Here is a 24,337-nt window from a genome sequence, read left to right as displayed (position 1 = left end):
AGTGACACCAACACTGCTCCTGGTCGACTAGATTCAAGATACATTTTGCAATGGTTTGTCAAAATACAGCTTTCGGAGCCTCATAAACTTGGCTATCTTTGGTTAAAGTAAAGCAGCAACATCTCCATGGAGACGGGTCAAGTTTTGGGGAGCAGTGAGCCCATTCACAGAAAACTGCTTTGAGAAATTCTTCCCCAATAAAATAACTTTAATAAACATTTTATTTTGTATATTGGGTGAAATGTCACACAGTATAGCTTTAAGAGGAGACATCGCAGGCAAAACTCCTATTTCCCCTTCAGTTCTAAGGTTTAGACCAATTTTAATCCAGTGGAAAACATTACACGAGATAAAGAGATATTTCAGGATTTTTGACATAGGGACATATTTCCTAATTATCCAGAGTGTTGTTGATTACTGGAGATACATTTTTTTTTAAATTCATGTAGTCCTTATATTTGAAGAGTTGAGTGGTGCTAGGCTAGTGCTAGGCTAGTGCATGTCTATGGTATCTAGTAGCCTGCATAAAAAAAATGCCACTGCAGGTAAACAAACGACTGTAGATCCGGTAACCGAGCAGATCACTCCGCTGCTGCGTAGCTACAACCAGGAAGCCTATGCTGCTCAAATATAAGATATTTTAAATGCAAAATGGTTATATTTAAAAAATTCAGTCAACACAGACATTTATATTGGTAGTCTGGTGTTACAAGTGATTTGCCTCAGGTGCACTGTGCTTGGGTCAGACTGTTTTTAATGCAGGCTACTAGTTACCATAGACATGCACTAGCCTAGCACTAGCCTAGCACCACTAAGCTCTTCAAATATAAGGACTGCATGAATTGAATATATATAAATATCTCCAACAACACTCTGGAAAACTAGGAAATGAGGCCCTATGTCAAGAATCCTGAAATATCCCTTTAAGACTCTTGTTGCTATTCTCCAAAGTTTGCAATAAAGCTTAGCAGAAGACAATGAGGAAGTGAAGTTGGTGAAGCTTTATTCGTCAGGTATGCAGAAAACATTGAAGAGTTATAAGATTTCAATACTGGCTGAACCAAAACACTAGCCTTAGAAAGAAACCCAAAGGTTTGAAGAGTCCAACCCATAACGTAAACAATAAGAAAGCAAAAGTCAATACCCATGTATATTTAATGCCACAGATAGAAAAGGACAATCATTGTTTGAAACCATACTGTTATGATCCTAAACATAGCTTTCAATCAAATGAGCATTATTTATTGCTTTAGATATTTGCATTTAAGACCGGTCATACCAATAATCAAAGCAAAAGTATAACACTGTACACTAATGGAGATAGAGAGAGGTGTTTATGATCATGGTTATCTGTTTATCTGATAATCAACATGCAGGTCGGGAGTTTTTTTCAGTAGCCTCCACAATAGCAAAAGCTACAGGATGTTACTTTAGCTTAGCATGACAATAAGGTGTACAAAAGTAGCCCTCTTTCCCATTAATTTCTACAAGGGAGCAGACGAAGAAGTAACAGACCAACTGGTCCCATTGTAAACCAAGTTTCATACAAACATACAGTATTTTTACTCCCTTTTCTAAATAAATTTGAGCTATTCAACAAAACACACATTTTATTGAAGCTAAACTTAAAGGCTCTATACCAGATTTATATTGTGCAAGCAAACATTTGTACATCTACTGTAACTGTAAAGCCTTTTTATCGACCACGTGCAAGCAGCCAGTTATTATTTACATTACCGTGACAGGCTTGTACTCTGAAATTTGTGAAACGAGCTTATGGACTCATCCCTGTGTAGAATTTGGATGTTAGAACTGTGTGACCCTCCCTCTTTTATTGTTTTTGAGAAAAATCAGGTATAGGGCCTTTAATAACTCACAATCACCTAATACGAACCCCCAGGCGAACTCTTTAGTCGCTAAGCTATTGTCTATTTCCCTTGATAAAATAAACAAATGAGAAATTAAACAGAAACAAAACGCTGTAGGAGCAAATTCGTAAGTTTTCTATGCATCCACTGACAACACACACGCATGCACACACACGCACGCACGCACAAACACACGCTTGTAAACTTAGTGAGGACACTCTTAGACATAATGTATTACCCAGACCCTAACCCTGAACCATAAGCCCCTAACCCCTTAACCCTAATCTTAACCCAATTCTAACACTAACCCTAAACTCACATGTTGACCCTCAAACAGTCCTTCAAATAAGTGAGGAGCACCCAAAATGTCCTCACTTCACAAAAATGTCCTCACTGTGTTGGTTGAAAACTCACACTGGTCCTCACAAAGTTGTAAGTACAAGAACACACACACACACACACACACACACACACACACACACACACAATCTTGTACTTCTATCTTAGTGAGGACACTCATAGGCATAATGTATTACTCAGACCCTAACCCTAAGGTTAGCGCCCCGAACCCGAACCCCAAACCTAACCCTTACCCTCACCGTAACCCTAAACCTAACCTAAACCCAATTCTAACCCTAACCCTAAAACCACATCTTGACCCTCAAACGGTCCTTCAAATAAGTGAGGACCACCAAAAATGTCCTCACTTTACAAAAATGTCCTCACTCTGTTGGTTAAAAACCCAAACTGGTCCTCACAAAGTTGTAAGTACAAGACACACACGCATGCACGCACGCACGCACGCACGCACGCACGCACGCACGCACGCACGCACGCACGCACACACACACACACACACAAGGCTAATGGTTATTTTGCAACTTCACACAACACTAAGTATGTTCCACTCACACGGACAGTTAGTTTATGCTAAGCTAAAGTAGCAAAACTGCAGAATGGAGTCACACGGTGTGTGTGTTTTTTTTTTTGCATGTCAAAAATCATACATGCAGATTTTCAGATTAATACATGGATGGAAATGTGGCTTTCTGAGTCTTATGACAAAAAAAGCAGTCTCGCTCAAACAAATAGATAAATAAATAAATCTCTATAGTCCTCTAAGCTCTAACAAATAAATATCAGACAGCTAGTAAAAAAAAAAGTTTTCCATCAAATTTGCAAAAGCTCAAGCGATTTTACTCTTGTACCAACACTGTTTAGTTAAACACTAGACTGAGTAACACTGTGCGGCTGCGTTAGCATTACAGAAGCAAAACTTACTGGCCTTATGGTGCGTGTCTAAGAGATGGGCTATATACACTAAAGTACATACATACAACAGTCCCTTATTATCCACCAGTAGAAAGTAATAACATGGTATCTCTTCTGTTGTACAATAAAAAGGGAATACAGTTCATTACAGCTGCAGAATTAGCTTCAGAAAAAAAGAAGAAGGAATTGCTGGAGATTTCAGTGCATTCGTAATGAGTTCTCACACTCTGAAGGCAACACATTTTAAGCATGGCTATTTCATTATTTCTGCTGCTTTTGACGAGGAAGCCAAGTCCACATGCCACGGCCCCAGCACATCCGGACTCCCAGCCTCCGATTTGTACAAAACACACACAAGTACATGGTATAAAGATCGAAGCGAGTTTGAGTTCAAGCAGAAAGTGTCTTGCATAGCATTTGGCCTTGCTGTACAATCTGAATATATTAAGAAAAGTCATTGCCAAATGCTAAGATGGCACAACGATAAAACCAAACATGGGATTCATAAAAAAAAGATGCACTGATTTGAGCATTTCTGATGTACATGCTACTCACACTAGAATATAGACAACAGACAACAGTAACAGGTGATGAAGTCTCATGAAAACTTATCTTCATTTTTCAGTTCGTTGGCATCTTAAACAACAGAAACACCAACAGGAAAAGTTAGTTGCAGATTTGCAAATCGTTGCATCCTCTTTTACAGTAAAGTCAGTCCCAGCTGTTTTGAAATGGAGATGAACATGAAATCGGCTCAACTTATTTTCCTATGACATAAAACTAAATTAATTAAATGTACAAACTCAAGGCAAACATGGCGACATTTCTCAGCGCGTTACACATGCAATGAAGCAAACAGTTCCTATAAAACCACTATGTTACAGGACTACTGTAAGTGCTTGGCACCAGATTGAACTTGTTGTTTTAGCTGCAGTTTTACACTGCCCCTTTGACGACGGGCTCCCTGTTCAGATACGTGGCCCAGTAGACTAGGTTAAAGGTCCCAAACAGGACAGGGAACACTATCCGGGACATCTTGTCGATCTTGCTGACGCTGTTGTAAGTCTTTTTGGGATCGGGGGCCTTGGATTCGGAGGGTTTGAGCTGCACCGCGGTGCTGTTGGAGATGGTGGATATCGAGGCGTCCTTCGTCAGGTTGGCCGTGTAGTTCACTCCGGTCGAACACGTGTTATTCGGTTTCTTAGATAATGCCAGATGATCCTTTTTCTGTGGAAGGAAGAACATAGATTTAGAAGGAACTTTCTGTATATACAGTGGACCCATTCCTCTCAATCATCCTCGTACGTAAACTACTGTATACGCTCCGGTTAGTATTAAACCATCATCAAGTAGTGGACAAATTTGTAACTGTGCTCCAAAAGTTGGATTTGTGTTATTATTATAGTGGGTAAAGCCATGTCTAGTCAGATGAGGCTTCACGAACCTCAGGGAAGGGTCTCCCACTAGAACCCAGAGTCAGGACTAAATACAGTGAGGCTGCTAAAATTTAGAAGTGCATTAAAAAATATAATATTAAGCTGTGAATATAACTAAAAGTATTTTATCTGCAGTCTTCGCTTTTAATTGGGTTGAAAAATATTCATATATGTTTATAGACTTTATTCCCATTTTAACTGGACTTTTCTTGCTCTGTAATGAACCTGAAGTGCAATGGGTACAAATGTGCTCTTCAAATAACCCTGCCTGGCCTTACATTCCTGCAGCGTGAACTGAAGACATGATTGTGCGATTATTTTAACTCCATGGGTGATTATACCTTGGGCTGCTGTGCCTCCATGGCCTTCTTGCCGTCCCAGGCCCAGCTCCTTTTGGTGAAGTAGTTGACGGTGGCGAACTCGATGAGCGCGGAGAAAACAAACGCGTAACACACAGCGATGAACCAGTCCATGGCTGTAGCGTAGGCCACTTTGGGGAGGGAGTTGCGTGCGCTGATGCTCAGAGTGGTCATGGTCAGGACTGTGGTCACACCTACGGCAGAGCAACTGGGTCAGACTCCTGTGTCCACTCTGACAGATTAAAGCCCTACACTTTACGGCGCATTACAACATAGGGATATACATGCATGCATTAGCGGCGATCCACTCAGCACTGCTTCTAGGAACACTCAGGCGCATTCATAAAATCCTGTTTAAAGACATGTGCGGTAGCGGACTGACCGAAAACAGTCCGCGCCGGGACGGACTCGCGGTTGAGCCAGAAGGAGACCTGGGACAGGATCACGGTCATGAAGCAGGGCATGTACGTCTGGATCACAAAGTAACCAATCTTCCTCTTCAGATAGAAGTGCGCCATCATCACTGTATACTGCCCTGGAGAGACACGCACGAGAACATGTGTTTAAGTTCAAGCATTTACGACATTTTAGGAAATGGGGAATACATATATCTTCCACCAAGATCAGCTGACTAACTGAACATCCTGAATGACCAGGTTCTTCCATCAATGGGTTTCCTCTTCCCTGATGACACAGGCGTATTCCAAGATGACAATGTTCAGGAGCGCGAGACATCATTTTCACACAGAGTTCAGATCTTAACCTCTTAACCCCCACCTTAACCGCTAACCACTTTCTCCAGTTCGGCTTTACTCAAATCGAAAAGCTTCTCGACTGGAGCGCACAGTCTGTAGGCCAATGTAATGCCTCATTTGAAAGCTAAGACCTAAAAAACTGATTATGACTTTTTCATGTTTTCGTCTCTTTTTTGACTCTTTTTTTGTAGTTTTTTTTAAAATCATGTTTTCGTCATTTCCGGCATGTTTTTGACACTTTATTGTGTTGTTTTTTGTTGCTCTTTTTTTGCTTTTTCATCACTTGAAGAGTTCATTTGCAAAAACAGATAAGTGCCATTGAAAAAACTCAACGTATGCTTCAACATTTCTCTTTACATGGCAGTGTTTTTCATTACCAGATTTGTTTCAGTGCCATAAAAATATGAAGTCACTTGCTCTTAACTAAATTCACACAACTTTATCTTCATAAGTGGCATCTGTTCTGTTGCGTGCAATAACAAATATCCAAAACGATTTTGAAAAAAATTCAAAAATGAACTCTTATTTTATTGTGGTTTTGTCGCTCTTTTGTTGTTTTTTTCCCCCCACCTTGTTTGTTTTATTTTCATCCTTGTTTTTGTCGTAGTTTTGATTGCTTGCTTGGTTCAATTGGGGGTTTGGAGCTCAACCCCATTGAGAATCTTTGGGACGTGCTGGAGAAGGCTTTGCACAGTGGTCACACTCTCCCATCATCAATACAAGCTCTCAGTGAAATATGAATGCAACACTGGATGTTTTGACAAGGCAGACGCACAATGAAACAATGCTGCAAAAAATGTGTGCTGTAATCGAAGCTAAAGAGGGTGAGCCATCTTGTTTTGGTGAGGCTGTGTATGATCGGGACCAAAAAGTGTCACTGATATTAAAGGGGGGGGGGGGGGGTGTTATGCAAAATGGACTTTTTCAAGCTTTACATCATGTTATTATGTCAATCCCTCATTAAAAACATGCCTGAAGTGTTGCCTTGGCACATTCACGTATTTTTGAGTAATCTGTAAAAACTCTGATGGCAGCCATTTTAGGGATAGGTTTGCCTGAGTCCTCCTAGGAACGCCCCCACCTCCTGGAGACGCCTCCGAGCTTTCGTCACCAGCCGAGTAACCAACCACTGCTCCTCAGCAGAACCCCCTCCCCACTGATGCCACAGACAGCGTGTGGAGGGCGTGTCTGAAAGAGTCAGAGGTTCTCAACCCCTTAACTCCCACCTGACCCGAGCACATTTTCTCCAGTTTGGCTTTACCCCAGTCCAAAAGCTTCTGGAAAAAAGCTGTGAAAATAGCAACAAAACTGAGATGAAAACAATGATGGAAATGTGACAAAAAAAGTGACGAAAAATTAATGAAAACATTGACAAAAAAAATAGACAAAAAAAGGACAAAAATGTGACCAAAAAAGGACAAAAAAAAGGACAAAAATTTGAAAAAAAGGACAAAAAAATAACAAAAACGTGACAAATTGTTTTTATGAAAAAATGACAAAAATGTGACAAAAATGAGTTGAATACCCAACAAAAAAATGCTGGAAAAAAAATCTGATGACGTGAGGAAAAAGATCCTCTCGGCTCAAGCGGGAGTTAAGAGGTTAAAGAGACAGAGGCCTATTTCAAGACATTCGCTACAGCCCTTTTGAGAGAGCAATTTTAAAGGCAGTTATTCTAAATTACTGCATTTACAGACCAACAGAAGGTTTGGTCATCATTGCAGTGTGATATAGACTGGTGCTATGTGATTGAAAAAAGCATAATACCCCCTCTTTAAATACCAAAACATGGAAAAACCTCAAATTATTTTTATCACAAGATGAGGTTAATATTTACATTTTGGGCTGATTTAGCAGATAAAGCTCATAAAACAAATGTGGTGAATTTGCATCAAGCTGTATTGAATATGACTGTAATGGGGACTGAAGACAACAGCTTGCATTATTTAGCATTAAAAAAGATGAGTTGCTGTTTTTACACTTGAGATATTCAATCTTCTGAAGTAAGACGAACTGGACTCACATCTAAACAAGAAGATGTGGAGTGAAACATCTGCCTCTCGGTTAAACGTAAGTCCGTATTAAATTAGAAGATTGGATGAATGAGGATCCACATTGCTTCAGGAGTTCTTCCTCAAAATAAACAGCATTAACGTCTAATGGTACTGAACAAGAAAATGTGTACAGTAATGTAAGTGCACCATGTGAGGGAGCTGCTGTACCACACCTCGCACATGGGCCACAGATTGAAAAGCAAAGATATTAAGTATGTGCAGAATTACAAAGCTACCTAGCCTACATTTTGGTGATAATTGCTTTTTGTTGTGACTCTCCACATGCGGTGAACTCAGCGACCTCATTGACACATCCGTTCACATAATGACAGCCTAAAAAAATCTAAAAAGAGGTTTATGTGGGAAATATCTTGTTAACCGAGTGAAGATTGCATTTGAAGGATTTTTACTCAAAAATCCTGTCGAGCCGCAGAGTCCTGATAAACTATAGAAAATCCACAGATGACTGCTGCTTTCTCCTGGCAAAATCCGATTTTTCTGTCTCACTAATCCCTTGTCACAATCTGCATCCTGTATCTCTCTCTCTCTCTCTCTCTCTGCCTCTTTCCTCTTCCCATTATGTCAGGCCAGGGCACGTTTGATTGGGGGCACACATACTTTTGCTGGAAACACTAAAAACAGGAGCAGACCCCGCGCTGATTACAGGTGCACAGATGACCGGAGCGGAGGGGGGCTGAGTGCGGACAGCACGGAGGGGGGGAAACTTTATTTGGGATTTTCTGTTTGCGACCGAAGCAACATGTCCTTACAGCGAGGGACAGCAGAGCTCTCGGGACGAGTGGTCGGCTGCTGCCTTCTCCTGCGGTGCCACTTCTGAGCGCCTGCCCCGGACCTGGATGGGACTCTTGGGACTGTCCTGAGGAAAGATGCGGCGGTTGTGGTGGATTTTATTGATGGGCTTTTGGAGCGTGTGCGGGGAGCTTCCCTTCATAGCAGAGAACAACGCTGCTATGCTGGTCAACTGGTGAGTCTATGTACTTTGACCATCTGTTGATTCTTTATCCGTATTGTAATGTATCGACAGCTCTTAGCTTAGTCTTTGTGTTAACTTCCTACGTCTATATAGTCATTCGCTGGGGCTTAACCTGCAGGGGTCAGAGGCCAGGTATAGCCGGTGTGAGCGCCAGCCTGATCTATTCCTGGCTTTTTAAAGAGGGTTTGTGCCTCAGATTAGCAATGCTAATTAAGGCCATGTTAGCATGATGTGTCCACAGCACCTACAGCAGTGAGACATGGACCCTGCTGTGGACAGTTCTGTAGAATAAAATAAAAAAAGAAACAGGCACATTTTACATAGATCTTTTCTGTTGCCCGGCACAGCCATTTATGCATCTGTCCCACCAATTTAGATCATGTTCCCTTTTCAATGTTGCCAAGTGAATTATACCAACATGTTAGATTTACTGTAGAACTAGATCATGTCTATACTTGTTGCTTTTCATTCGGTGTCCTAACTTGGTTAGAATATATTGCGATGACTGTGTGTTATGGGGCAATGGTGGCCTTTATTTAATATAATTTCTCAAGTTCTTCCCTCCATGTCCCACCACATCACACAGCTTGTACAATGTTTTGAAGTGGTTCCCCATTATTTACACTGGTGCCTCAGTTATTAATGAAAAACATGGCATTGTTTACCATCCAGTAACGCAGTCACTTATGTTAACCATGACATTTGCACATATGAAAATCTAATGGCGATGCTCCTCATGGATGGTTTAGAAAATGTGTGAACTTCATCAGTGCTTCAAATTTGCATTTTTGCATTTTGTATTGTACACCACGAAAATAAATAAACTAAACAGATCACACAGACCTTTAGAGCAAGGGTTGGTTAGTTTGCCGGGACCAATGAATCACCATGGTGACAAGTTTTTACCTAATCTTTTACTTAATTATACAGATCTAAAAGAGGTCTGGGTGTTTTCCAAAGGCAATTTTAAAGGAATTGACCATATTTCCATGTTTTTGGAATGCTATTTGTTGAGGGTGAAAAATCATCTTGAGGCCAGAAGATATTACTCGAGGACCCCAGGCCTTAGGTTGTCAACCTCTAATATAAAGAAACAACTTTAAAATGGACCTTGCAAATTCTGAGCAACAAAGAGACTGGGCATAATTGGAGCAAAAGGCCCATTTAATCTAAATATATGTAATAAACACCACTTATTGTATAATACAACTGCAATATTGAATAAATATTAAACTACAACTCAACAACAAATCGTAAACATGCTTTAGAATAGGTCTTAAAAATGTCTGACCATACTATAGTTATGGAATATTAGATGACACAATATCCATATTGTAAGAAGCCATAATAAATGAGGTTTTCCATCTGACTGACATTTTACTTTTTTGTTGCAAGCACAACCTCAAACAAAAACATAAACACATTGCTGACAATTGTTGTGTAAGTACTATGTTTAAATGACTTTGTAAAATCAATAATTCATAATTTTTATTTACATCAATATTTATTAATTGTATCAATATATCCTCTGCTATTATACTTGCTTGTGCTATATTGGAAAGCCAGTGGCTCTAAGCCATTACAGTTACCGTACACATATTCATTAACATACCACTCTGAATGCTCGTGCTACTTGTTGAGTATTTGTATTTGGCTGAATGTGCCACACGAGTGGATTTACTGTGGTCAGCTGAGGGTTAAAAGCCGCCTGCTATAATGTTTCGTTCTTGTACATTATCCAGTCTATTCCTGGCTGATATGGGGTAATTCCATCTATCTCAGTATACATTACAGATATGGAGGGTCTCCCCCGTCTCAAAGTCCCAGTGCAAATGTATTACCATAGTTCTTTACATAACAGAATTAAGCAGATGCCGCCCTGGCCCCACGTGTCACCACCAGCCGACCAATCAGAGCGCGCTGACGTCACTTGGTAAAAGCACAACTCCTATGGTGGGATTAAGGCCCAGTGGTTCAGACCGCGGAGGATAAGTGAATTTTTTCCCCTCTCTTCCATCTCGTCTCTAGACAGCTGGCCATGTGTGGGAGGCCTTCTCAAATCCCCGCTCATTGTCTCTATCCAGCTTGATTTGAAAACACTTCCTTCACAAAGAGTCTCCGGGCGGGACATAGACAGGGAGGGGGTGGAGCAGGACAGGGCAAGGCTCCAGCATGGGACAAAACTAGAGTATTTGGCAAATACTATAAACTTAATATTTGACTTTTTCTCTACTGAAAAAAAAAGGAACACCATGAAAGAGAAGCACCTCTAGCTTTAATTGTTAGTTCAAATCACTTTTAATCATGAATGTGTGATTTAGTCATCTCACGTGCTCATTTCAGTGTCTTTTTGACAGAACAACAATTAATAAACATGATTATTTTCAATCATGGGAAGGGTTAACATGAAGTATGGCTTAATAGGCTGTGTTCGCTTAACATCACAACATTCTAAAGAAGCTGTAACTATGACAAACAGCAGATTTCTTTTTTGATCATTACTGGAAGAATCCACATGTAACAAAAACTGTATCAAAGTTCATTGTCTCCTCTGTCAGATCATATAAACTAATGTCCAATTATTTCCTCTGAAAGGCGTCCAAAAGTGAAGACAATGTTCAAAAACATGAGCGTGATGTTGTCCTGTGGAAAGGACTTTCAGCCATAAGAATAATGTGTCAGGTTTCTGAATCCAATCACTGTCAAATACTGATGAGGAACATTTGCCGATTTTCGTTTTGAAGATTTCTTACAAAAACTGTACTTCTCCCATAGTGACAGTGTCTCAGTGAGCATTCATCCAAGCTCCAGCCTCCAACCAGTGCACTGTCATTGAGCAAGACACTTCCCCTGCCTTCTCAAAGAATGAACGTGGTGTCCGTGCGTGGCCTGCGGAGCTGTAGGTGCAGATTTTTAGACGCTTCAGTAAGTCGACCCCAGGGCAGCTATGGCAACTGTAGTAGTTTACAGCGCTTACATACAAGGAGTGGATAAGCACCAACAAAGCCCCGTGTGAGACTATTGAATTTTAGTCGACTCTGCTTCACTCAATCTACATCTGATGGTGAGTCCTGTACCTCTGCTGGTGTAGATGTCCTCTGTCCCGGCCGTCTGTCCGATCAGATGGTACTGGTTCAGCCGGGACCCCTCCTCTGCCACCACCACAGACTTCGCCGCCCCTTCAGTCCAAATGTAGACCACCTCAGACACTGGGTACGCATCTGTGAGGAGAGAGGATATCGTTGTTAGAGAGATACTTTGCTGTGCTCTGCTAAATCAATATCTAAACTTTAAAATGCCAGTAAATGTTTTGCAGACAAATGGTCCAATACTGAGGCCGTTATCTGCTGTTGTGAGGAAGTACATAGGACATAGAGAAGGAATAATAGCTGCAATAAATAAGAAAACCTCAATATATTTACTAATTTGTTTAGGTTAAATAAAGAAGAACTCTGTAACTCCTTCCATCTATTTTCTTCTGCTTTATCCGGGGCCGGGTCATGGAGGCCACAGTCTGAGCAGAGACGCTCAGACTTTGCTATCGGTGCATGCTTCCTCCAACTCTTCTGGCGTGATTCCCAGCACTCAATCATGACTACTATGGACTCATTGGGCTCAAATTATGAAAGAGTGGGTCACCATGAATTGGCCACCACAAAGTCCAGACATAACCCCATTGAGAATCTTTGGTATGTGCTGGAGAAGACTTGCGCAGTGGTCTGACTCTCCCGTCAACAATGCAAAAGCTTGCTGAACAATCAGCCATAATCAAAGTTAAAGCCATATGAGTATATGACATTTTTTGGGCCAGGCATTGTGTATGAACATGACACTTGGACAACATAATCAAACCAGGTGTTCGCAGGCCAGCTCAGCGACATTGCTCGACGTTGCTTCAGCGCATGCTTGATCTTCCCCATCACCTTCTTTCAATTGGACGCGCCTTTCGACATGATGGAGCAGCGGCTCTACTCTGATTTTCTCTCGGGTTACTCGGCTCCTCACCCCTTCAGTCATTACCCAGATCTTATGACCATAGGTGAGGGTGGGCGCGACAAGTAAATTGAGAGCTTTGCCCCCGACTCGGCTCCCTTCTCACCACAACAGTCTGATACAGTGACTGCATCTTTGTAGACATTGCACCCGATCCATCCGTTTATCCCACGCTCAATCCTCCCCTCACTCGCGAACAAGACCCCACAACATTTGAACTCCTCCATTTGAGATAAGGACTCTCTACCAAACTAAAACTTTGGGCCAGATCTTGTGCCTGGTGGAAGGAGTGCGCAAACTCTAACTTACAAAAGGAACGCACCAAATCTTGTGAGTGGCACTGCATTGCATTATGTGCCTGCACCACAGGGCGTTGCTTCTAGGTCGACTGAGGCGTCGTTTACAAGCAGCACTGAGAGCAGCTTGAGCCTCACATTCATTTCCTTGTTTTCATCGCGCTGCCTTGTGTTCTCCATTAAGCATCATAGGCTCTCGCAGGTAAAACTATTAACTTCATTATCCACATCGTGAGCTACGCCATTCTCGCTGTGGTGCGGATCGGCACTCGCTTGGCCGTAAGTGCGAAACAAAACAAATGCACATGTTCAACCCCCACGCCCCCACAACCCCTCTGCCTCGCCCCTTCCCGGCACCGGAGTCTGGTTGGAGGAAAAGGTGTTTCTCCACCCAACATACTTTCCACATAAATGCACTAAGTCTAGGAGCTGCAAGAGCACAAAGTGAGCTCCTACTTAATATCTCTTATACTGTGTCATGTATTGTAAGCAAATGTTGTAACAACGGTACATAAGCCTTCGGTTGATCGGGTGGATAGTGCTGTGGTTCATGTGACAGCACAAAGCTGAGCATACATTTCTGTATCAGAGTCAATAAGTTAGCAGAAATAACAATGCACCTCATGAGTGTAATTTTGAGTGTTACTTTGGTGGAAGTACATGGGAGTATGGTCAACTGCAGGTCAGTGCGATTATGTAACTATGATTTCTTTTAAACCACCATAGACATTTTGTGTTGACCAAGGGAGATTAGTCCATGACAACTGACAGAAACACAAAACATGACCCAAAATATTATGTAGAATACAGTCCAGAGGTTGTTTGTTTATTTTATTTTTAAAGCGACATTTCTCCATTAGTTTAATCATGGTTTAAGACTTTTTAGGGTTTGCAGTGTTTGCAATAGATTATGCTGTTGCACATTTTAAACAAGTTCAGAAGCATCGCTGATGAGAAAAAAGCAGAAAATTGAACTGCTAATTCAAGAATCCATGTATTTTAGTGTTTGTAAAGGTCCAGACTATAGGGTAGAGAGTGTAACACTAAATCCCAACAGAAATATTACTCTCCGGTGAAGTTAAAATGCCTTTATTATTATGTCATTATAAAAGGACAAACACAAATATCATTTTGTTGGATGGACAGCCATTGCAATGTAATTACTACTACTATTTAAATTTCTGTTGTGATTTAATAATTATAGTATAAATGTAGTTACTCCAATTCTGTCTGTAGCCAAATTTTGGGCCCCTTGTGCTAAAGCTAATAGCGTTTGCGTCAGCGGTGACACAACACTTGACCTTTCCCCCACTTTGCTTCATTACTCTCAGATTAAGTTAGTGTCAGTGTTAAGAGCGCTGCTGTTTGGGCCTTGTGTAATCACAATATACAGATGTTGCTAACCAGGCGCGGCATGTGTGAATGCTAACACTGTCGCGGAAAAGGCTTTGGCAGATTACTGTGCTGCGTATGGAAGATTTAGGATTAGTTAGTGGCAATGTAAATGTAATACCTTCATGTATTTCTTTGAGTGCTGTATTGGTGTGACGTTGACAATAAGTGACTAGTTTTGATCCATTGTAGAAGAGTGTGGTTGTCCAATCAACAGCGTTAATCCAGTGTTAGAGGCTGCACTGCAATTTAGAGTGACCCCTGTCACTAGTCTGGATTATACTCAAATATTGTCTCACGGCACTTTGAACAGCTGACCGCAGCAACGCTGATAAAAGAATGATGACGTGAATCATATTCTGTATCTCTATGTGCTGCCTACAGTGTTATCTCATATGATCAAAAAGGTAAATGTAAAAAATAATTCTTAATTATTATGTTTATATGAAAGTTGCACTGAATGAAGCTATGTTTAAAATACAAAGTACAAAGTAGTGTGAGGGATTCTGTTCATAATAATAAATAATGAATGAATCAGGAATGTGCCACACATGACAAATTATTTCTTCACCATATTGTATACGCGTGTTCTATGTGATTGCAGGCCAGAGACAAACAGGCAAGGCAACTTTATTTACACCGAGGCAACTCAATGCTCTGCCATACTGCCAGGCACACATTCATCACTCTGCCTCTGGGCAGCTGTGGCTCTTGAAGTAACTGATTTACACTAACAGGACAGTTTTATTTAGATGCCTATTACTCTGTGACAAACAGTCCTTACAGAGAGAGGAAACCTGCTTTACAGAGCACTTGTTGATTTAGTCACTACCTCAGACTTAACAACACCATGGTTGCTTATGCTACATCGCACTGATGGTTTTGAGGTTGTAGGTGCTAGAATACAGTATATTTGCTGTTAGATAATGTACAGAATACAATTAAAGTCCAGTCTTCTTAAAGAAACTGAAGACTTTGCATGCCAACAACATAGGTTATACTTTGCATCCTGTCACATGAGCATTTGCATGTTAAACACTTGTGTCCTAATCTGCCGCAGACCCTGTGACAGAGCAGGGAGACGTTTGTTGCGGCTGAAGATCACAGAGGTGATTAACACGCCGCGGCCTGACGGAGCCTAAAGCCCGAGCTCGTGCTGAGTGCTGTCCATTAGGTCAACGGATTAGGCAGGGTTAATGCAGGCGCAGCAAACAGGATACGGCCCAAGCTCGCTCACAACTAACAGACTAGTAACACTCAGGGATCATTTTTTAAACTGTGGTCAAGAAAAGTGGAAGCAACTTACTCAAGTGTGTTCAAACCTTTTCTCCAAATAACAACTAAAACACACAAGAAGGTTTGTGATGATAGTTGGGCAAAGGTCAGGACTCTGTTTTGTACCAAAACGACCCAAGCAATACATTTAATATGGCATAGTTTGTCTTTACAATGTGTTTAGTGAAGCAGTCCTTGTAAATAAGAACAGGTGGTCAACAGAAAGTGGTCGTTTAGTCTTGAGTCTTTGTGGAAGAGCTAATTCATCAACTAATTGGATGACAAACAAAAGTCTTTTATTCATTTGGTTTTGGTTTTGCCCAATTTGTCTAAATGCACAACAGATCATGTCACAAAATAATTGTCAAACAATAAATGACTGAATATTGCCATGTCACTCCTATGCGTTACAATTATCTATAACAAAACAGTATTTTAGCTTTGATTCATGGTACACAACAGCACATAGGGACTCTTAACCCCCACCTTAACCAAGCACATTTTGTCCAGTTCGACTTTACCCAAATCTAAAAGCTTCTTGAAAAAAGGCATCACAATAGTGACGAGACGTAAATGAGGATGAATGTGAACACGCACCAAAGAAAGCATCAAAAGAGCAACAAGTGACGATAACACGGCGACAGCGCAAGGGAAAATCTTTGATCAGTTTTGTGGGGCTTCGCTTTCAAATGAGGCATTACTCTGGCCTATAGGCTGGAAGCTCCTGTCCAAAAGCTTTTCGATTTGAGTAAAGCCGGACCGGAGAAAATGCACTCCGTTAATGTGGGGGTTAAGAGGTTGAGATCTGAACTCTGTGGCGGCCAAACCATTTGTGAAAATGGCCATACCGCCTTTGCTCTGCCCAATCCCGTCAGACCTCGGAAGCTAAGCAGGGAAGGGCCTGGCAGGACCTGGATGGGAGACCGTTTGGGAAACACCAGGGAATCTAGTGAGTGGTTGGTGGTGGTCGGAGGGGCCGATGGTGCAGACTGGTTGCCTCGCTTCCAATACAATAGTAGCTTACCACCACCGAGTATGGAGTGAACGAATAGTGCAATGTAAAGCGTCTTTGAGTGTCCAGAAAAGCGCTATATATAAGATGTTAAGGGTTAAGCCAACTATTCAAATGCAGGTTTCTGCTCTGGAGGGCAACTTATTACACTTTGTATATTCCCACAAACCTTATTCGCAAGTTGAACTTCATGCAAACCTGTCTGAAATTCCTGCCGTTCGACTTAACTATACACGCTATATATGAAGAAAATATAACAAGTGACATTTTCAAAGGAGATCTGCACATTTATGGATCTCGTAGTTCATTCGGAGAAAAGATACAGTAGATGAGCAGCTGGACTTCTGGACCTCTGTGGGTCAGAGCTGCTGAGTCAGAACTTTCTCTCCTTAAGACGTACCTTTTCTCACTGGCTTTTTAACATGAGTTCAGCTGAACACTTATTATTTACTATTGTTTTGATATTTTCCCTATTGCACATATACATTTGTGCTCATGTGTTTTTTTACTGTGTTTTTCTTGTAAACTAGTACAGCACGTTGGGCTCTTCGCATTGAAAATGTGCTATAGAAATAAAGTTGACATTGACGTTGACACATGCAGCAAGAAGAAATCCAAAGCTGTACTATCTGAATGTGTTTTATTCTCACATGGACATGCCTACGCGTTTCATCTGCATAAGGTCTTTGTCAGGGCGTCATTGTAGAAAACGATGAATAAACATTAGGCCTTGGATCTCCTCTTGCCACACATTCCTCACACTTTCAGTGATGAATGTGTTCAGCAAGTCCTTCACCTTCGGTCTTTCCATGAAGAGCACCTGCCTGTATTTCCACACAAAAAAGTTTTTCAAGTGTGTGATATTTAATCATAAGGAAGAAAAAAAAACATTTCAAATGACTCAACTTACAAAACTATTTGACAACTACATTTGAAAAAGACTTGCCACAGTTATTGTGTTTCCCACCCAAGGGTACAAGGACCCCATGAGGGTATGTGAAAGCCTAGTATAGAAATGAGAAAACTGAATTCTATATTTCCAAATTATGGTCAAAGCAAATAGGATATTAGTCATTCACTTTCTAACTAATCAGCACTACCCTTGAGACAGGGGGTACTCGGAGTATAACTAATGTTTCTGCATCGCTAAAATAATAAATGCAGTGTCCAAACCAGACTTGGAGAGACTAATTCATGCTTTTGTCTTGTGCTAGTTAGACTATTGTAACGGCCTGTTCACTTGCCAAAACCAGGAAATATGATCACGTAAGTTTAAAACAGCCCTGCTTGTGCATAAGTCCCTTCATTGTCAAGCACCAAAGTCCATCTCTGACATGCTACAGCCGTATGAACCACCTCGGGCCCTGAGATTCTCAGGGAGGGGTCTCCTGGTGGTTCCTAGAGTCACCACCAAACCCGGTGAGGCTGCGGTTCAGGTTCATGCAGCAAAGGTCTGGAACAGCCTCAGTGAGACAGGCGTCAACCCTGATTATTTTAAGTTCAGGCTGACAGGACACCTTTTAACTGCTGGCAATCGAGATTTTTATTTTTATTTTTATGTAACTGTATCGAATTAATAGTTTTATTGATTTTGATTGTGTTTTCAGTGCTTTTTATTGTATTTTGTTTGGTGTTGCTGTGAGACACATTGAGTTGTCATGTACATGAAATGTGCCATACAAATAAACTTGCCTTGCCATTTGAGCATTAAAAAAGATCTGTGAATATGACGATATCACTATAAAAGCAGATTGTCAGTGATCCGCTCGCGATGCTGGATTTATCATCATATTTCCGAGCCCTAGTTCGAACAGTGAATGGCTTAAGCCTCTCCTTTAAAATGACTTGATTCTCTTGATTCTCAGGCCTCTCGGTGATATCCCCGCATGGCCGCTCCGCCCGCCGCACTGCCATCTCCGGCTCAGTCAGAGATAGCATCAGTACGTCACACGGGGAGGACCTCGCGCTAATCTTAAGCCGGTGCTGCAGGAGCTCCCCAGATATTTTAGTCCTGCGGTCACAGCGAGCTGACAGCTTAGCGTCAGAGGGAAGCCTGGACACCGGCCGTAGACAGGCTGCATGTGGCAGTAAACCCAGAATTAGGCAAATGAGGCAAACTTACTTTAGTCCATTTCTTTTCACATCTCATGAGCAGTAAACTGTGAATGTGCTCGATTTAGAGGGAAGTGCAAAGATGTGGACTTTGCAATGTGATATTGTTACGGCTGTGCACAAGATGTGTCACAATATCCACTACACAGCAGTCCTGTGTATTGTGCAGCTCTGGCACAAAGTAAGAAGTTGACAGTCTGTGTGGTGCGACTCATGGAAACATAAAACTTCATTTGAGCAGATTGTGCCAAAAGCCCATGAATCCAAGTGTCAGTTTCAGACGGCCAAAATGTTGTGCCAAAAGAAAGGCACAACATTGAACTTCTGTAGCTGCCATGCTTCTCTAATTCTGTTAGCATGTAGCCTTGTGTTGTAGTAATGAATACTTTGAGAAATTGTTCAGTTCTTCAATCTTTGGAAACATCAAAACATATATGCTTCCTTGGCTGATTTTGTACTGCATGGGTGGCTGATAAGTGGATATAACAAAAGTGTGGTCTTGCATACAAGTGTATATTTTTCTATACTCCCCCCTGCTTTTCATTGTGTGCTCCTGTTAGCTCCCAAGCTAAACACCTATGTATTCATTCATTCATGACAATTTACCTAGACTGAAACACTAATTCTTCTGCATTGTAACTTTGTGCATACAGCCGCATTATATACGACCCAAAAAGGAGCTAAAAATGGTCATGGACCTAAAATTACTACTGCAGTTTATTCCATATAGATTTTTAAGTGGCAATTGTTACAGTGCGTCGCCATGGTTACTGACCTTTTTTAGAGTTATTCATTTGAAACTTTGCTTTGCATAGATTACTGACATAAATGTGTGGAAAAAATGTTTTGCAAACGTTCTGCCATTTTATGTTTTTATATTAAAATAAGGAGAGCACTTCCTGCAAAAAAAATTGCAAAAATGACCTATATTTTCAGGAACGAAATATTTTTTTTTATTCATTTGTGTTAATTTTGTCGGGACAGTGCATTTTAATAATAACACACATGTGACACATGCACGTAAACATGCTACATCAGATTGTAGCCATGGGTGAATTTGCAGCCGTTGTCTCCCACTCGCACTCATGCTATTGTACATGTTTATAGGGGTTGGGACTAACGCTAACCACTGAGTCACCGTATCATCTTTAAATACATGGTTTATTTTGTTGCATTGTTTCTGTGGCTCAGAGCTCAATAAGGCACATACAACATGAACATACAAAATCTATGTTCATTAACATGTTAATGAACAACCGGATTGTAGCCTTAAGTTAATTTTCCCCCGATGTCCCACACTCGCACTGTCAAACACCTGGTCTATTGTACATGTTTTTAGTGGCAGGGGAAACCGGAGTACCCGGAGGAAACCTACGCAGACACGGGGAGAACATGCAAACTCCACACAGAAAGGCCCGTCCAGGTGGGAATCAAGCCCGGGACCTTCTTACTGTGAAGCACAAGCACTAACCACTGCGCCACCGTGTCACCCAGAGTCTGTAAGAGCTACTAAAGTGGAGAAGGTGATGATGAAGGAAAATAATTTTATGAAAACGGTCCTGAACGTTTTGTAATGTGCATGTACATGTTTATACTCCTCCTGCCTTTCAGCGTCTCCCATACAAGACCATATTTAGACCACAGGCTCATCTCGCCGGCATTTCGTTCTACACGTGGATACCAAACACGTCAGTATTGCTGTTGTTGCCTTAAAGGGAACTCTATCTATAATCGAGTAGTCAACACATAACGCCGAGGTAATGATCCGAGGTGTGTCTCTTATCCTGTTTCTCTTTGCTTGGTTAAGTCCAGGCGATGTTTTTTTATAGAGTCAGTGTAGTTTACAAACACTACAAGGCCCTATATAAAGCTGCTGTTACCTTGGCGTCCTATAGGTGTGTGTGTTGATGTGTTCCCTGTGTTACTTGGTGCAGAGGAGGATACAGCAGAGCGATCCTGACATGATGATTAATAGTTTAATCAGTGGAGCTGTGTCACAGGCTTCATGGATGTGTCTCCTCCCGCTGCCTCTGCACCTGAGGGACCCGCGCCGCCAAAACGCACCATCCATCCTATAGGCGCTTCACGGGACAAGGTGAACCACAACCGTGTGAAGGGGAGCCGTGCAGGATAATCTCTTTGACTCGACTTTCATTGTGTTTGCAACAATGGACGTAGAAGTGAAGAATGCGGTCATGTAGGGCGCCACGATTAATCGCAACTGAATCACTATCTCAATTCTACTGAGCAAATTAGCTAATTCCAAAGATCACTGTGATTTAGGTGATGAACAGTGATGTCCTCTTACAAGCACAAACATGTGTCTCTATAGGAGGTTTTGCATTAAAGCTGTACTTTAGACCAGGCTTCACGGAGATGTGACTAAAGTCAGCAGTATTTAAGATTTCAGTAGGTTAGTTCCTCATCCAAATCCATTCTTTGATCACCCACTTCAGAAGTACCATTTTCTGTGTGGAGCCGCTCATGAGCTGCATGTTTTGTTTGATGACATCAGTGTAGTCCAAAATGTGCCTTTAAACAATTAATTTATGTCTCACTCAATGTGACATTTACAGCTGACAATGACGAGGAATATTTAATAATTGCCCAATCCCCATCATTTCTGCAGTTTCAGTGATCTTTTAAACCATAGGCAAATATCGTGATATTATTGTTAATCGCAATGATTCTGGCCAAGATAATCGTGGCCCCAAATTTCATGATCGCCCCATCCCTATTTGAAACAGCCTAAATTAAACAGTGAACTTATGCAGGCCTGTTTGTGTCCTTCCTATATTTGTGTAAACTTAAATCTAAATAAAACATGTACTACAGCTTTGCAGCTTTTCAAAAGTAAACATAATATTAGGAACGTTAGTGAGAAGTTTATTTCAGTAAAGCTCTCGTCCTCTGGGGTTTGTTTTCAATCAAATGAAGCACCGTAACATACGACAAAAACCTACACCAGCTCGGGGTCTAAGATAAATAGATATGTAATAATTAAAGCAGTACTAAGTAACTCTTCCCCCTAGAGGCCATAAGCGCAACTGCAGGTGTAGTAGCAAGTTGCGATTTTTTAACTTATTAATTGTCTTGGAGAGTAAATACTACGCTGACAGGAAAGGCGAAGGGAGAGAGGGTTACTGTGCATCCAATTATACAATGGAAATATTTTTTTTCACTCAAACTTGGCTGTAAATACTGTTTAAAGTGACGTTAGCCCGCAGTTAGCTTTGCCCGTTAGCATGTTAGCTTCTTCTTCGTGATTCCATTAGTGTGTATTGCTTTCTCCGCACCGGTGGCAGTCAAGTTGCAAACATGGTTTTCTGGTCAGAGACACCAGGGGGAGATGAAAGACCCTCCAATCATCCCATAAACACTTGTATTACCCCCACAGGGACTACGGAAAGGATTTATTAAGGTAAACACGTTACTTAGTACTGCTTTAATAATAATAATGTTGTTGTTTTGTCAAGGCCAAAGGGAGCCACTACAAGGATCATATTTAAGTCTTGACCAACGTTTTTGGGTGAAGCACATGATTGAAAACGGACTGATTTTTATTAGATCACTCAGCCTCTTGCTCTGTCAGCAATAAACATGTTCACTCACTAACTGAGTGATTGTGTGGGTGGATGTGAAGGTGTGACTGTCGTCGCTTACAGTCAGAGGGAACACTGACACAAAATGGTAGCCATGCATCCATCCAATAATAGGTTGCGTTCACATTATAGAATTCTACTTCAATTACAGGGCAGGTGCCAAAACAACTCTACGGGAGAGAAGCCGTTTTTGAAAGAAATTTCCATAAAGAAAATGCCCAAATGTTTTCCCTGATCATACGAGCGGTCGCTGTTATTGTTTACTTCCTTCATTTTCGCCAGATATATCCAGGCCTCTTAGAAAATGATTGATGTGTTACAGAGCAAGAGAAGCAATGCCCTGTTTATTTACATTGTTTTTTGCCGATCATAGGATTCTTATCATTTGTTGAAAACATAAAATGCCTACCACGACATCGCGATCGCTCGTATTATTTGACAGTGATTGGATTCAGTTTCAGTTCAGTTTATTCGGTCAAAATTATGACAAAAGATTTACATTCAGTTAAGTATACTTCTTCATAACATAACATACAAAATGGCCGAAAAGGTATAGGCTGAAGCTAATGCTTATTTTGCCTACCCTTGTTTTTGTTTTGTTTTGTTTGTTTTTTAAACTTACAGCACGTGTTTTTGTTAAACTTTCTAACATAACATCAGACATTCAAAAGGATTTTATTTTATTATTATTATTGTTTTTTTTTCTTTTTTTTAAAGTAGGTTGACAGTCTTAAACAAACTAGTAAACAGAATTAAGGTATTTTTCAAGTATAATACTTTTATACATTCTCTTTAGGTGGAAGAGAGAGGGACAATATTTGAGATCCTCTGCACAGTCATTCCAGAGATCGACCCCTTTAATGGAAATACAAAATCTCATGGCGTTTGTTTTAAATACTTTCTTTCACAAACCTGTCACATTATTCTTATGGCTGAAAGTCCTTCCTACTGACCAACATCAGGCACATGTTATTGAATATTGTCACTACTTTTAACATCGCGCCTTTATGAGGAAACAATTAGACCGCAGTTCACATGAGCTGGAAGAGAGGACTTTGAACTTTGCGACAGTTTTTGTTTCACGTGAATTTGCATAGGAATTACAGAGAAACTAGCAATAAACTAAGACTGGTTTCAGCATATTGACTGTTGCCATAGTTACCAGCATGCACCCTCCGCTTCCAGTTTTTAAACAACAGGCTCTTCAGAATGTTGTGATGTTGTGCATGCAGCCTATACCCAGGGCATGTGTGACTAGAGAAGTTGCTTTTTGTTTATGAAATGTGCTTGGATTTAAAACAATATAAATAGTTGTCGAGTGCAACAATACATAAAACATTAATAAAGGCCTTGAATAAAGCATTTTTTTTTTTTTTTAAAGTTGTTAAAAAGGTTTGTTTCCACTCACAGCTTCCAAACTTGAGAGGACAGGCGTGGGCGTCCATAGGGAAATCCTCCAGCTGCATGGGGCACTCTGCAGAAATTGTCAGCCTGGAAGAAAACAACGTAAATCCCAGCATTAGGCATCGTCACCCTGAAACACTGTCAGATAAACCACAGCATAAGGTGCGACGCAAACTGTCCTGTAGGAGCTCAATGAGGCGTCATCATCGTCTCCATTAGCGACATGATCACCGCTTCACAAACCGCCGCCTCCTCCGGTTATAACTAATTTGTTTCATTTACACGTGCTCAATTTAGCATACAGCCACGGAGCAGCGCGTTCAGCCGTTCATCTTCATTACGGCGGCGACGGGCTAAAGTGCAATTCCCCCCCAAAAGTGAGCAATAAGCAACTGAACCACAAGAGGGACCGGCAGTGGGATCTCTAGAGAAATAATGTAATTGAGAGAGGGTTTTGAGGAAGTGCGCACATGTTTGGTGGGGTAATGCCGCCCTCTACTTGCGGCACTGTGA

The 24,337-nt window shown here is 41.2% G+C and overlaps 1 protein-coding gene across 3 annotated transcripts in view; it reads right to left on the bottom strand.

Annotated features, from left to right (window-relative positions):
- Positions 1-2,734: 2,734 nt before the first annotated feature.
- The window catches only part of gabra5 (gamma-aminobutyric acid type A receptor subunit alpha5), a 49,770-nt gene continuing 28,167 nt past the window's right edge, over positions 2,735-24,337 (bottom strand). For 2 of the 3 annotated variants that reach the window (XM_079574949.1, XM_079574950.1), the window contains exons 6-10: positions 23,829-23,911; positions 11,816-11,959; positions 5,318-5,470; positions 4,918-5,129; positions 2,735-4,367 (exon numbers count right to left, since the gene is read on the bottom strand). In XM_079574949.1, coding sequence (XP_079431075.1) covers positions 4,077-4,367; positions 4,918-5,129; positions 5,318-5,470; positions 11,816-11,959; positions 23,829-23,911 — 883 coding nt within the window. In that variant the 3' untranslated portion in view covers positions 2,735-4,076. The remainder of the gene's footprint in view (positions 4,368-4,917; positions 5,130-5,317; positions 5,471-11,815; positions 11,960-23,828; positions 23,912-24,337) is intronic. The other variant, XM_079574948.1, reaches the window with a different exon arrangement.

Source organism: Gobius niger, assembly GCF_951799975.1.
Source record: "Gobius niger genome assembly, chromosome: 17".
NCBI lineage: Eukaryota > Metazoa > Chordata > Actinopteri > Gobiiformes > Gobiidae > Gobius > Gobius niger.
The sequence above is the reverse complement of the archived record's forward strand: the minus strand, read 5'-3'. Positions and strand labels throughout refer to the sequence as shown.